We start from the raw sequence: 14,951 nt of genomic DNA, 5'->3' as shown, positions 1-14,951 counted from the left end.
TCCCCCTGTGGGGCGGGGCGCTGTGCCGGAAGCGGGGCTGGCAGTGGCGGGCCCCTCCCCCGGCGGGGCGGGGCGCTGTGCCGGAAGCGGGGCTGGCAGCGGCGAGCGGCCGCCATGAGCCGCCTGCGGGAGGAGGACGACCCGTACGTGGTGGAGGAGCCCAGCGACGAGGAGCGAGCGCTTAGCAGGTGCCGGCGGGCCCGGGGCGGCCCTGGCGCTGCCGGGGGAGGGGGGCTGCGCCCTGGCGGCAGCGGGCCGCCGCTCCCCGCCCTCCTCTGGCCGGGGCCCTGCGGGCGGCGAGGCCGCAGTGCCTCCTCAGACCCCCGGGCTGGGCCGCGCGGTGCCGCCGAGGGTTGCGGGAGAGTCGCCGCCGGGAGCCGCGGCCATTTGCTGCCTTGGAACCGGCGCGTTCCCGCTCGTAGCCCTGCTTTCGGCTGTGTGTAAGTGGGCCCTGCTCCGCACGGAGCCGCGCTGGCAGCGCTGCAGAGGCGCCCTGGCAGGCCGCAGCCGGCCGGCTGCACCCCCTTCGCATTAAAACCAGCGTTTTAACATCAACAAGCTAATAAAACGTTTTAATAAATACGTTTCCCGTAAATACATGAGCAAGTGCTGCCTCGTGTACCCACACAATTCAGATGTACGTTTTCCAAGTGACTCCATCCATGTTTTAAGCTGGTTGTAATAATTAGGCATGTAACGCTTAATAAATATTTGTAGCTCAGAAGATGAGGTCGACGTGCTCTTACACGGCACTCCGGACCAGAAGCGGAAGCTGATACGGGAGTGCCTGACCGGGGAGAGCGAGTCTTCCAGTGACGATGAGTTCCAGAAGGAGATGGAAGCCGAACTGAACACCACCATGAGGACTATGGAAGTCAAATGGAAATCACCAGAAATGGGTAAATCGCGCTTAACATCTGCTTGGAGGTGAAATTGCGAGTTAAGTGGGGTCCAGTTAAGGTGTGAAGTTGATGTATTACTCTCATGACTGGGTATTGTCGGGGTGGTGGTGACAGTTGAGTGCTGTCTGAAGCCCACCGAAATATCTTCAAATGGCTGATCATATCTGCAGAAATGGTCACTAGCTGCCGCTTCAGTGAATGCACCTGTTAGATCAGTCCCCTTTTGTTCCCAGTACCTCTTTACGTGGTTCTTTCACCTGTATTTAGAAGTCTTTTGAGCAGGTTGTGGTCTGTGAGACTTTGACTGCTAGCTCCAGGTGGCTATCAAGATTTGGAGCCTTTGAAGAAAGGAATCACATATGGTAGATTGAAATCCCAAATCAGCTGGGGGAAAAAAGTTACGAAAAGTATTAATCTCTTCCATACCTGCTTATGATTGTTACACCAAGTACTAAAAGTATTAAAGATGCATGTTCTGGAGTTTGTGGATTGCTTTGGTATTTGTAGAGCATATGTTCTTTTTAGCTATTACAAAACACCTAGCGAAGTGTCCTTAATTTCCTGGAGAATCAATGTAGTAGGGACTTAACTCTGCGTTCAGCGGGTTTATTAGTTTCATCTGCGTTAGTGGGCAAATCTGATCTTTAGGTTTCGGTTGTGCAATTAAGATGTAGTGATACTTAAACCACCGCACCCACCCAGCACAGAATAGGATTTTTGGTGCAGAAGGGCTGTGACACGTGCTTGGCAATTCGTCTAGATCTTTTTTGAACTTCTGCAGCCCTGAAATTTTGGGGGAATTTTTCGGTGAATGTTATTGTAGTCAGATTTCATGAAACAGTGTGCCACACCTGTGTTTCTGTCATGTGACTGAAGATTTGTGGAGTGTCTGAGATTGTATGAATTATGTAAGGTTGAGGCAGGTATATTTGATGTGGTGTCCTCTGTGCCTAAAGGGAGTTTACCCTGGGAGAAACTTTCCTTTAAACTATACCTGAGGCTCATCACAGAGCAGGAGGGAGCAGCTTTACTCTGAGAGAGCACCTGTAAATGAAATAACAGAAGAAGTGTGGGTGATCAGCACGTTGGAATAAATTGGGAGAGCTGTTACTATACATACCCAGGTAAAGTAGAGCACTTTTGGATAGAGTGACTTGAAAATGAAGGTTTCTTCTGGGCTGTACAATCACTGTCCTTTTGGTGGGCTGTTATTACCACTGCTCTCTCGAATTTCACACGTAGGCACTTCTTCAAGTACTGGGCAGACTGGACCTGCCACCACTACAAAATATTATGATGACATCTACTTTGATTCTGATTCAGAGGATGAAGACAAAACAGGTACATGTCTGAGGAGAGGAGAGAAGAGGACATCTTTCCAGTAGCACTCTCTCATACCCTGTCAGATCCTCTGGGGGGGGTCAAGGGGCTGTTCCTGATGGCGGCCTTTTGGGGGGGGCTACCAGCCTATATAATCAGAGTGTAGTCCCCTCAACTTTATGGTGTATCCCAATGTATGTAAGGTGTGTTAATGCTTTGGGGTGGTACATTTGGAGGAGAGATGAGCTAGGCCTTTATGTTTCAGTTTTGATTTATTGAGAGTATGGACAAGGAAGACTGAAAAACTGGTATTTTTTATTATTTAAGTAGAGTGTCATCACATGTCTGATGGATGTAACATGTGCTTGCACAAATCTTGCCAGTTACACAGGACATCCGGAAAAAAAGAAAACAGCAGCAACGTCAGATTCTCTCAAATGATGAACTGCTATATGACCCAGAAGAAGACAGCAGAGACCAAGAGTGGGTAGACTCACAGAGGAGGGGGTAAGAGACCGTAAGCATTTGAAGTGTAGGATGCTTAACATAAACTGAGAAATTTAAATGAAAATGGTGAATATAGAGGAAAAGCCTATGCTGTCAAGTCCATGCAGTGAAAATATTTTTTATTTAGGATTTACAGCATATGAAGCTTCAAAGTCTGTAAAATTTTTATGGGTGTGTTATGGAAGTTAAGTCTTCAAAATTACACAAGTCTAAAACTTGCAGTTTTAAAAATCAAATTCCTAGTTCTGTAAGCCAGTTTTGTCTGTAGATACCATCTAAATAACCGTGCTGTGGCTGAGAAAGTTGTGACATACTTTGATTGCTAAATTAATGTCTGTTCCTGCTAAATACTATATTTCTAGTTTTTGGAAGCTTTGAATTTAGCAAGCCACAAAATGTTCAGATAAAATAGGAACAGCAAAGCTGCTTTAATGAGGAGTTTTTGAATGGTGAATTAGAAAAATGGTTGTTGCAGCAGAGGTAATATTCTCCATGTACATCTGTTGAAAGGGATAATACTAATGTACGTTGCCTGCAGAGATAGCACTTGAGATACCTGCTTCATCAGAGGAGAGGGTTATTAGGCACAAATTCTCATGCCAGATCTATTTGTCTGACCAAGTGAAAATTCTCTGTACAAAATAAGATAATAGATACTAGTATGTGGTTTTTTGCCCCCATTTTATTTATTTATGTGCTTTGAGTTACTGAAAAAGGTGTCAGGAAGGAGCCAAATATTAACCAGTGTATTTTAATATAAAAAAGGTTTGATGGTTGAATTGATATGCCCAACAGCAAGGGCATGTAATTTCACTTTCTGACTCTCCTTCCTCTTTTCTTGAATTGGTAGGTATCGTAATCAGAGAAGAGTGCCTCAACAGCAGCGGACAAAACCTTCAGCTGTTCCAAATAGTGATGCTGTTTTGAATTGCCCTGCTTGCATGACAACATTATGCCTGGATTGCCAGAGGTAATTAGTGAACAGTAAGGGGTCTCTTTATAATGTCTTTTTTTTCAGTCAGTAGTATTGTTAGTGTAATCCTTGATCAATTGATTTTATCAACTGTCTTGCAAGGTGGTACTAATAAAGAGAAGGCAGGTATATGTGAATCAGATTTATGGGTGAATGCTGGTTTGTAAGAGTGATGATCAGTTTAACCTACAACGTAGCCATGAGGAAGAACAGAGTAGAACTGTAGCATAGTGGAGAACGTAAACTATTTTTTAAAAAAACACAAACTCACGGATACTAAACAGGCAGTTCAGGCTGATTTATTTTTTTATTTAAATATGTTGGCTTGGTGTTTAGAGGCATTAAAATTAATCCAGGTTATTTTTGTGCAAAAGTGCCTTGTTTAGGCGAGGATAAAGCAAAATCAATGTAGCATATTCTTACTTGGTTTCAGTATTAGCAGTGTGGGTTTGAGTATAGTTACATTTGAAAGTGCCTGGAAATCATTTAGGTGAAAATCTAGTGTGTTTTGCAGCTACCCAGTATCTAAGTGTACTGCAAACCTAGTTAGTACTGCTAGCCTGTACTAAGGAGAGGGCTCTTGAACTGGGTGTAAAGGAGAAAGAAATTTTGTGAAATGAGGAGTAAACTACCTCTTGTTCATTGAGTATTATTGGTGATTGAGGATGAAATTCCACAGCAGCCTGAAATCATCAAAGTATTGGTGGTGTTTCTCACTCTCTTCCCTTTGCTGGCTTTGGTACTCCCTGACCCTGTTCAATAGGGAAGTATTTCAGTTTGCTAAGCTGACAGAAGAGCATCCATTTTTATTCTCAGACTGGTCTTTTGTGGGTTTAATAAACTGAAATAGCTCAGCACAGCATTATGCAAGCAATAAAGCCAGCAGAACCTGAGATGGGACTTCTGCAGCCACCTGTTACGTTGGGTTTGGCTGCTGTGAAACTGCTGCCCGAGGGACATTGTGTTGAATTGAACAGCAGCTCTGAATTTTGCTACATACTCCAGCTACACATTTGTTACACTGATGACAGCTGAAAATACATTTTATATTTTATTATTGACTTGCTTTTTCAAGTGTGATGTGTCAGTGCTTGTTATTTATAAATAAGGAGTTTCAACCTTGCAAGACATTTTAGGATATCAATGCAGTAGTGAGTCATTTGCACTCAAAACTTCATGATCTTTTGTCTATCATCAGCTATATGTAGCAATGCTTAATTCTGTATCAATACCATTGTACTCCAGGGTGTTTATTTCAGCGAGAACCAGTGTTTTTTTAAAAAATGCCTTAAAAACAATACACATGGCTACAATTCTAATTTTTTTTTAATTAGGATTTTTGTAGTTGTGACTTCTATTTATAAAACTTTATATTTGGCTTTCAGCCCTCTAGCATGGTACTTCCTATCTTTAATTCCATTTCCAGTGACAGTAATGGATTTTTTAGCAGCAGTGTTTTACCAATTGCATGACTTCCATTTTCTCGTCTTCTCCACAGACATGAATCTTACAAAACACAGTATAGAGCAATGTTTGTGATGAACTGCATCGTTAACAAAGAGGAAATTCTGAAATACAGAAAGAAGATAAAGAAAAGAAGTAAGAAAATGAAGCACAGCAAAGAAACTACCTCTATACAAGCTAATCAAGAAGAGGAGGAAGTGTATCATCCAGTATTATGTACTGAATGTTCAACTGAGGTGGCAGTAATGGACAAAGATGAAGTTTTTCACTTCTTCAATGTTCTAGCCAGCCACTGCTGATGTGTAAAGGCAGGAGAAAAAAATCATGCACTGTTTTAAGACTGAAGTGTCAGAAATGCAGGCATGTTAGTCTTTTTCAAATACAGTCTTTTAGTGTACGTTTTCATCAGAGAAGTTTTTAATGATTGGTATTTTGAAAAGTTTGAACAGAGTACAGTGCATTTGAGAACAATACTCTTTTCACACCATCAGGTGGTTGCATCACTGAGGATTTAAAATTTTGTAAATATAATGTATTATCTGTGTATTCTGCTCCTTCCCTGTATATATGCTATCCATTATCTCAACGTGTATTAGAACTGCTTAGAATAAATACTGTATAGTAACTGGTTCTACATAGCTGCACTGGTCATTTCTGTGGCACGTGGTAAACAACTCACAGGATGTTGGGCTTCTTTAGACTGGTATTCTTGGTAGATTTGCACACAGGTGGGTATGATGAAGGAATCATATTTGGGGTTTGGGCCTGTTAAGATCTCAAAAATGGAAACTTCATACGAAGTGAAAGATTAGCTTATATCAAGTTTTCTGGCATGGATTGTTTAAATCTATATATTAATGCTTAGTAGTACAGTTAAGAGTTTTAAATGTGAATATGTACATGAAGCAAATATTGGACTTTTCTATTGTCCTTTTTCCTTATGATGATGACACATTTTAAGAAGAAATCTGTGGTCAGATCTATGACCATGAAGCTGGTTTGTATGCTTTTTTAGTTTGTTTACAGCTTCTTCATAGAAGCATAAAGAGTTTCTGCTACTTGGTACTTGGACTTCTTGCTTATTCTATGAAACCACTGCAATGTTAACAATAGATTTTCCCTCTTTTCCTCCAGGTGTGCTCCCAAGAGATGAACTCTTGTTTTTTATTAGCAAGTAACATCTCCTTTTTATAGCCTGTTATTTTTTTAGCACTTCACTTTGAACAAGGGTGTATCTGAAAAAAATCTCATCTTTATGCTTTTTATTTTAGCAGTGCTAGGAATAATTCGTTGTATGTGCTTTGAGGAATTGTCAAAAATATTTAAATTTAGGAAGTAGGAATCTGGAGAACATACTACTTCTGTGCTTCATATTATAATAAAATCTTATGACTCTTTGGTTTACCTTTTGTAGTCCCTGGCGCTGTATATTACTAACTCACACACACTCATTTTATGCAGTGTTACATGAGATTGGGAAGAAAAAAATAGGTTGGTTCTTCTGTCAGGGTTACACAAGGAAAACATGGACTTACTATTTTCAAGTCAGCAGCAACTTAACCTCTGCTTGAGAAAGTAGAGAACTGTTGAGGCAACTGCTGAGCACTTGGTTGGCTAGTATGGTATATCTGCCTCTGCACGTGCAGCCTGCAATCAAAATTGAGCCATACTTGTTTTAAGGCTTGGGATCTGCCTGAGGTAAGGTTTTTCTACTTAGATACAGTCAGACTGATTAGTGGAATGTCTAACTTGCATACCGATAGCTATGGGATCATCTAGAGCTGGGTAACTGTGCTACGAGTCCAGAGGTGTATATGGAAAATTTTTAACATACAAAACTGTTTCTAAATAGAAGCGTGGAGGAGCAGACGTGATAGAGGATACTGTCTGTGCTGTAGGGCATGCTGGCCTCAATGTGGCCAGGGTCTTTGCATCGAGCTACTGGAAACAGGAGTGTGCAGGATTGTAGTTCAAGGACTCAGGTGTCAATGCGTGTGGTACAGAAGGAACAACTGGTGGTGGCAGTCCCTAAGCAGGGCTAGAATGAAGCTGGCCAAAGAGGGGAAACTATACAGAGGAATGTTGTCAATTTTCTTAAGGGGCTGATTAGCCAAAAAACCTGTCTCATGAATGTGCACCATACTGAAAAGGTGTAAGGGGCCTGGTTATGGCACCACCTGGTGGGTTAGGGCAGATGTGGTGGGAGATTTTGAAGCTGGCATGCCTCTAGACATTACTGTCCCATGAACTTTCTTGCTGCTGCTTCTTGCTTGCCTTATCACATGAATTGCAGAGCTTCTTGTTGGGAAGCATAGGAGCAGCCAGGGCTGGGCCTCGTTTGTCCCATATTGATAATGTTCTTGCAGCTTTAAATGGGAGTAATGCTTTCGTTGCGCTGATTGCCCCTCTTGTCCTTGAACTTTGTACGTGCTGACATAGAAAGGCGGCTTTCATGATTACCACTGCTTTTTCAAGCAGAAACCAACACAAGACTCCTTCGGCAGTGAATGCAACAAGCAACAGTAGTCTTGGATAGGGACAACTGTTCCTGTATCCAGTTGGGTGAGGGTATTAATAGCGTAAATGCTCTCATTTCCTCCTCTTGTGCTAAAATAAATCCGCATAGATTGTGTCTAAATGTCTTGTTTGAATTAAATCCCTTTTCAGATTTTAGTACAGTCCTAAGTTGTCTCTGCCTCTAAGCAGGTTTTATTTCTCACAGTTATCTCCTGCTACCGTCACTGTATTTTGCAGCGGTGTAACTAACTTGGATGCGCATCCTCCTGTGCCTGCGTTTCCTTGTGTTTCACTGTACAGCACGGGAGAAGGCAGGGGTGGGGTGGCTGCAAGCGCAGAATCACACTGCTCAGGAGCACAACTGCGAATGGATTTACCGAGCAAGGCGGGTCAGTGCCGGTTCCCAACCCGTGGTGTGTGCGCTTGGCGCTGGGCCTGGCCCCGGTGCCCGGGGGTTGCACCTCATGCTCCGCTCGGTCGCGCCCAGCCGGTCCCCAGCCAGGGCCTGCCGGGGTGCCGGCCTACGCTGCCGGCCCAGCGGCCTTTCCAGCCCCGCAGGCCCAGGCCAGTCTCTGGGAATTTCTCCTTATCTCAGGCCAATCTGCAGCCCGGCCCCAAGCGCCTCAGGGAAGCGGGAAGCTAGCAACGCTTACACTAAACAGTTGACATGTTGCCTCATTATTTTTCCTGTTCTGTGCCATTAATCTCGCCAGGAGCTGTCTGCTGTTACGGTCCCACACAGCCGGGCCCGCCCCCCGCCGGCTGGAGGCACCGAGGGCCCCGCCGCGCGGCGCCCAGGCCCGTCCCCCGCGCCCGCGGCTCCCCCGCCACGCCCGTCCAGACGCCGCCGCGGCCCCCAGCCGTGACCGGGGCCTCCAGCGCGCCACGGGTTCGCGCCCAGCCGCGGGCACGACCGGCCCCGCTGGGCTGTGGCGGCGGTACCGCGGGTGCGTGTCCCCACCGTGCGGCTCGGGGTGGCGGCGGCCAGGCCTCAGCGCCTCCATTCCGGGGGACCGCGGCCGCCCGGCGCGGGGCGGGGCCCGGCGGCGGTGAGGGCGGGCTCCGGGCTGCCGCCGCCCCCCGTCTCCGCTCGGCCTGGGCCCGGCGCAGGCCATGGCGCTGGGCTCGGCTTGGAAGCAGATGTCGTGGCTGTACTACCAGTACCTGCTGGTCACCGCGCTCTACATGCTGGAGCCCTGGGAGCGCACCGTCTTCAGTATCCTTCCGCCCGCGGGGCGCGGCGGGGCGGCCGTGTCTGTGGGGGGTGGGGGTGCGGGGGGCCGGGGGCTGCGCTCCCCCTGCCGCACCGGGCCTGGCGCTGGCGGCGGCTCCGGGGCTGCGCCGAGGCCGCCGGACGGGTGCGGCGCCGAGCGAGCGGCCCGGTGCCGGGGAAGCGGCTGGGCCGTGGCCGCGCTGAGGAGGGTGGCTGGCCGCCGGGGTGAGGGCCGAGGGGTGGCGGGAGGAGGGCAGGGCCGGGGCGGCTGGCCTGAGGCGCCGAGCGCGGCCGGTGCCCGCGGCGGGCCGGGAAGCGGAGCCCCCGCTCGGCCCCGGCCCCGGCCCCGGTCGGGCAGGGGCTCGGGCTCCTCACGTTGGCTCCCGAACGCGCCGCCCGGGCTCGGTAACCCCCGCGCGGTGCTGGGCCGCCGGGCGCGGCTCTCCGCGGGCAGAAGTTTCCATCTCGAACTTACTTCTTTAATTTTTCTTCTCTAGAGTTACGGTAGTTCTTTCTCCTGGCTTTTGCACCGAAATCTAAAGCTCTCTGTGCAGCACGGGTGTCTTTAATGAATTCTTCTGTATTTTTTACCTAGTGGAAAGTAAACATGCATGCTGCAAAACCTTGCAAGCTTACTTTTGCACGATACTTTTTACATGATTTTTATTAAATGAGTATTTAAATCTCTGGTAAGTTTGCTTGGCTCTTTTTGAGTGGAAGAATTTGATGGATGCTTATGTGAAGGCATCTGTATAAAGACGATTTAAGGTTTGCTTCTTTCCCGAGCCCTTCCATACAGGGTTATGTTCTCCCAGGTGTTGCTGCATTGCAAGTATTTTTCTTTTAAGTGTGGCTGTTTTGATCTTGACTTAAAACGATGTCTCATATGAATGGCCCTGAGCCATCTCCAATTAACGTTGAGAGGCAAAGAGAGAAATTAACCAAAACATTAACAAAGAGAAGGGTGTAAGTGGTAGTGAGGAGGTTTTACTGATACTCCTCGTTTTTGCAAAGGAACTCAAATTTGTTGCAGAAAAGTGACTGCCCAAGTTACAGCTGTGCAATCAGATTATTATTTTTTTTCCCTGTATAAAGTCAGTAGAGGTGGAGGTAACTTACTGTTTATCTTTTCTAGTATTTATAGACCTACTGTGCACAGTTGTTTAGGTAGGGCTGCATAGGTTCATGATGTTGTGTTCCTTGCTAACATACCTTCCTCTTTATGCCATAGTTGCATTGCTGAGAAACTTCATCTTTGCTTTTCCTGCAATTCTGTTAATCATGAGTTTGGTTTTTTTTGCTTCCGTGTTAACCATGCAGCTTTTTCACTTGTTCAAGAGTATTCAAGTAAATGAAAGTGTGTGTGCATGTTTACTTTTGTAAAATGCTCATATTGCAATGAAGTAGTTGCCACTTAACTTACAAATGTTAAGAGTGGCCCAAGTATCACTTGCAGTCTCAGGTCAGCAAAACTGGCTTTTGTCCTCGAACTGGGTGCGTTTGCCATAGGTGGGCCAGGTCTGCCAGGTGCTGCACGGATGCAGCGCAGACACAGTGGCCTCGGGAACCAATGGTGCGTGGCTCTGCTGTGTGTCTTGCTGCTGCTTGTGCTCCAGAATCAGAAGTGAGCGCTGATACAGAAGCGTGGATCTGTGAGTTGACCTTCATTTTAGTAACTTACTGTGTAATCTTCCGGGACTAAAAATACATCAGGCAGCTAGTATGCTCTAATAAGCACAACTAATAACCTCTGCTCTGCCACGGGAAAGTCTGTCATAGAGCATTTGTTACATGTGTGCTGTGGTGACTTGATTTCTCAAAGATGCAAAGCATGTGCACCTTCTTTGGTTTCACCAGTGGAAACTTGAGTACTGCTGTCCAGTGTTACCATGCTTGTTATCTCCAGTGCTTTTTATAGTGTTGCTGTCCTGGGTTTACTGAATCTCTGCAGGTAGTTGAATGAAATCAACAGGCTATTATTAATTTCAGGTGCTTTTGAATTTCTGAAACTTTGAATTTTTAAAGGTGTGATCTTTTAGTAATCTGGTGCCAGTATTTCTGTAGGTAAAGCTTCAAGAACCCTACAGCTTGACAAAAGTCCGGTTGTAGGAGGATGCATCTGAAAACTTGTATATTCCCAGTGCCTGTTTTCTGTTCCCCCAGCATGCTTCTCATACTTTGGCCAGTTCTCTTGTGCTCATGATGAGGCAGTAGATAACCGGTGTTACACAGGTAGTTGCAGGAATCCTTCTGTAATTCAGCTAATCGCTCCTACCGCTGTGTTCTGTTTTTCAGAGTTCAGTTGATTCTTCCTGTAGCTGTAACTGCTGAATACGGTTGACCCTGCCTGATTTAAAAATGCTGCAAGATAGTTACCAGGAAAGTTTTAATGCTCTAGTCATGCGATGTCTGATGCGCTTTCTCTTTCAAACACTTTTTCCTCAACTGTAATTCAGATTCCATGCTAGTTTCCATTGTTGGAATGGCACTGTACACAGGCTATGTGTTCATGCCTCAGCACATCATGGCAATATTGCACTACTTTGAAATTGTGCAGTGACGAAGAACGTGTCTGCAAGAAGTGATCGGGCTTTGAAATCTGGTCTATAAAGAAGAATGAACCTCTTAGTTTTAACAAGACTTCTACTGATGGCAGAAAGACACAATTACGACTCTGAAGACTAGGAAATGAGATATGTAGAGCAGGGACGCGAGATGTCCCCTATGTTGTGTTCATTCCTTTTAATTTTACAAGATACGCCCTTGTATAGTAGTTTTGTCTACTTTAACATTGTGATTGTACTTTGATATCAGTATTTTCTTAACTTTGTGACAGTTTCAATATTGCACTGTGAAAGCTTTTCTTAATTGTAATTTTGAGTAAATCTTAATTGCCTTCTATTTTTAATCGGAAAGTCATCTTATTAAATGGGGCTTAAAGCTTTTGCTATTGTATGGTATGTATTTGCCTGGGCATTTCTATTAATGCGTTTTGTAAGAAAATACATCTAGATTCATATTAGAGACCTGGATATATTCGTCTAACGCTATTTACAAAGTTAGTTTGTATGACTGAACTCAGGTGTACTGTTTGCTGTCCAAGCCTTGTTCAACAGTATATTTGTGCATATCACCTAAATTTGGAATTGGCAATTATTTCAATTGTCTGTATTCCACCTCTTGGAGGAGGGTGGGGGAGGTGAGGCATTGAGGCAGAGTGAAGGCTGCATTCCTTATCTGTGGAGTAGTGTTGTGGTTCTGGGCTTCATCTTGTGGAGGGGAATGGACTTTTCTTTACTGATGTAGGCCCACATAAGACTTTGGGATAGCACTTTAAATCGACCCTGTTTTTCTAGCTACCAGTTCAATTGTACTTTTACAAGATGCTTTCGTAGGTTCCAATGGTTATTGTTTTTGCTAATTTTCACTCAACAGTGTAACTATGGTTAGGTTTTACAGGGGTTTTCTATTGCTGCTAGCATTCCAAACATGTTCTTGCTACAAACGACCAAAACATAGGGGTTTAAATGGACTTGAGTTACAACTACAGCAATAAGTAGCTGAATACTTGGCTGAAGTCCTGTCTTTTTTTTTTTAATAGGGATTTTTTTCAGTTTTGTATTCTGATATTTAAGATGGTGATAACTTTCCTAAGTGGAGGATTTTTTTTTTTGGTTGTTTAAAAAATAAAAGCTTTAAAGCAGAACTTTGATGTAAAACTTTATTTGGGAAGTTAATGTGTTTCTGAATGCTGTTTGCTTTTCTCAGAACTTTCCAAAAGGGTAAAAATTATACTTGACCAAAGAATTGTGATTTTTTTAATGGCCCAGTAATAATGGGTACTGTTAGATCTTTTATGCAACTTCTACTGAAATCAGGAATTATACCCAAGTTATACAACTCAACTGGTCTCTGAACATGCTGTCTTTTAATTTTCTCAGATGCACGCTCATGAGAAAAGGGTGTTTTCCTCCCCTGTATTTAAGAACTTCATGTGTATTTGATTAAAAACTCCGTTGTCATCTTGGGAGCTATAAACAATAGGGCTTAAACTTCTCAGCCGAACCCTAGCTTTACTGAAGTTGGTAGGAGTCTCCCACTAAATTAGTGCCTTCCTTTATTAATACCTGGCTGTCTAAACATAGGTAGGGTTTTGGGGTGGTGGTTTTTGGTTTTGTTTTCACGTCTCCAGAGTTGTATGTGGGTATTTTAAGTATATATGGAGATAATGATAAGTTAACATACTCTCTTTGAAGTAATGTAGCACAAATTCCTGCTGTTCATGGATTAAATCATTACTGTTATGTTTGTGGACTACTGCTATAATTGATACACATCGATGGTTGAAAAGGGTTTAGTTGCATGGGGGGGCGCACTTCTGTGTGGTGGCATTAGGAACATTATGCGTGATTTTTAATTGCGAAAGGCTTTATAGAAGGGCTTTGATAGACAGCTTTTATTAGCTGCTTTTTGTTGACACCCCCCCCCCCCCCCAAATAATCATAATCTCCAATCAATTGTGTTATGTTGGAGTGGGCTTGATTGATACCATACTTGAACTCAATTTGCTAATGTGACTACAGTCTTTTTCAGCATTTCATTTTTTAATTATAAATCAAAAATCTCAGTCTTGGACTGTTCTTTTAGATTCTGGATACTTTGTTAAAGATGGAATAATTTCCTTAATAAAATACTATATGTCACTAGAGTTTGAATTTCTAGAAGAAAGTTTCTGCACCGTGTCCTTTTCGTAAAGTGGATCTAGTGAAGAGATGGTTCAAGGGCTAATAATTTTGAAACAGAGTAAGCTTTCTTTTTTAAAGTAAGGGTATTGGTAGGGATTTAATCATAAAATTTGAATAATAAATTAATCATAAGGCTACCAGGTTGTTTTCTCAGTGCAGTCTCCTTTATTGCCATGTTAGCTGGGGGGATCATACCCTCCTAGTGATAGAACCGTAAGCTTTTCCTGTGCAAGCTGGAGGTGGAAGGCAGTTTAAATACCATTTGGAGGCAGCTGGTCAATTATGCTTCTGTTTAAACTGGGTGATAATAATTGAGCCATCAATAATTTAAATAAAGTTGGAAAAAATAATCGTGAGAAATGAGAAAAAAAAATATCTGAGCGCCCTGCAAGTGGTTTTTTGTTAGTCTTTTAATAGTAATAGCTCTTGGGGTTTGGATTGAGTCATCAGAAATAAGCTTTTAAAAATGCATTAACTGTGTTATAGCACGAGGGATAATACCATTTCCATCAGCCAGCCCCCGCCTGTGGCTGGCACAAGGTCTGGCTGGGCTGGCTGTGCGGGGCGCCCTGGCAGGAGCCTGCGTAGCCTGCGGCCCTGCTGGCTTCCAGAGCCGGCTCTGCGGGGGCACCTCGGCTGGCACGGGGCGGGGGTGCTGCAGAAATAACCCTGGGAAACCTCTGCCGTAACCTGGAGAGGAGCTGCCGTTACCAGAAGAGCAAACGGGCACAGCGTTGCAGAAAGGCAGTCGGGAGCCCGGAACAGATGAAGAACGTGTTTGCATGCATGTACTGGATCAGTTATATTTTTTGATATATATATATACACACACACGTATATAAACTGTTCATTTCTTGTCAGAAATCACTATGTAGCAATTAGTTTGGAGACAGAGGGTGCAGTGTTTTGGGTTTTTTTTCTGGTTTCTTAACTACTCTATGAGGAAAAACACCAGGGGATCCTAAATTGAGAGCTTCTTGGCAAAACTTAGCAAGAAAAGCATTTGTGCATTTATGTAAATATTCAGTATTAAAAAGAAATAGGTGTGAAAGGAGCATAGCACTGTAGAGGTGAATCGTGCATGACAGATGTGCCTTGTATTACTGCACGTTGGTGCAGCTGGTACGACTTTGCTCTGTTTCATTCAGGTGCAGTAATGAAGTGTGCATCACAAATGCTGAAGAAGGGGTACCTGCAGCTGGCTAACAACAAACAGAGGTTATATTGAGGTGAAGAGACACAGCTTAAAGGGATCTGATACCATGGGATTAGTGGGCTGTGCACAATGCTGTGAAGACAGCAGCCATCCT

General features: G+C 44.4%; 2 protein-coding genes across 2 annotated transcripts; both read left to right on the top strand.

The window, feature by feature from the left end:
• Positions 1 to 54: 54 nt before the first annotated feature.
• LOC119151045 (E2F associated phosphoprotein) lies at positions 55 to 5,800 on the top strand. The gene is made up of 6 exons (XM_037394388.1): positions 55 to 188; positions 718 to 899; positions 2,145 to 2,243; positions 2,606 to 2,729; positions 3,580 to 3,699; positions 5,201 to 5,800. Exons 1-6 carry the CDS (start codon positions 115 to 117, stop codon positions 5,463 to 5,465), a joined length of 864 nt encoding a protein of 287 aa, XP_037250285.1. The 5' UTR covers positions 55 to 114; the 3' UTR covers positions 5,466 to 5,800.
• Positions 5,801 to 8,715: 2,915 nt separating this feature from the next.
• SPTSSA (serine palmitoyltransferase small subunit A) lies at positions 8,716 to 13,601 on the top strand. Its single transcript, XM_037394387.1, has 2 exons — positions 8,716 to 8,899; positions 11,353 to 13,601. Exons 1-2 carry the CDS (start codon positions 8,797 to 8,799, stop codon positions 11,454 to 11,456), a joined length of 207 nt encoding a protein of 68 aa, XP_037250284.1. The 5' UTR covers positions 8,716 to 8,796; the 3' UTR covers positions 11,457 to 13,601.
• The last annotated feature ends 1,350 nt before the right edge of the window (positions 13,602 to 14,951 follow it).

This window comes from Falco rusticolus, chromosome 7 (genome assembly GCF_015220075.1).
Source record: "Falco rusticolus isolate bFalRus1 chromosome 7, bFalRus1.pri, whole genome shotgun sequence".
Lineage (NCBI taxonomy): Eukaryota > Metazoa > Chordata > Aves > Falconiformes > Falconidae > Falco > Falco rusticolus.
The sequence above is the reverse complement of the archived record's forward strand: the minus strand, read 5'-3'. Positions and strand labels throughout refer to the sequence as shown.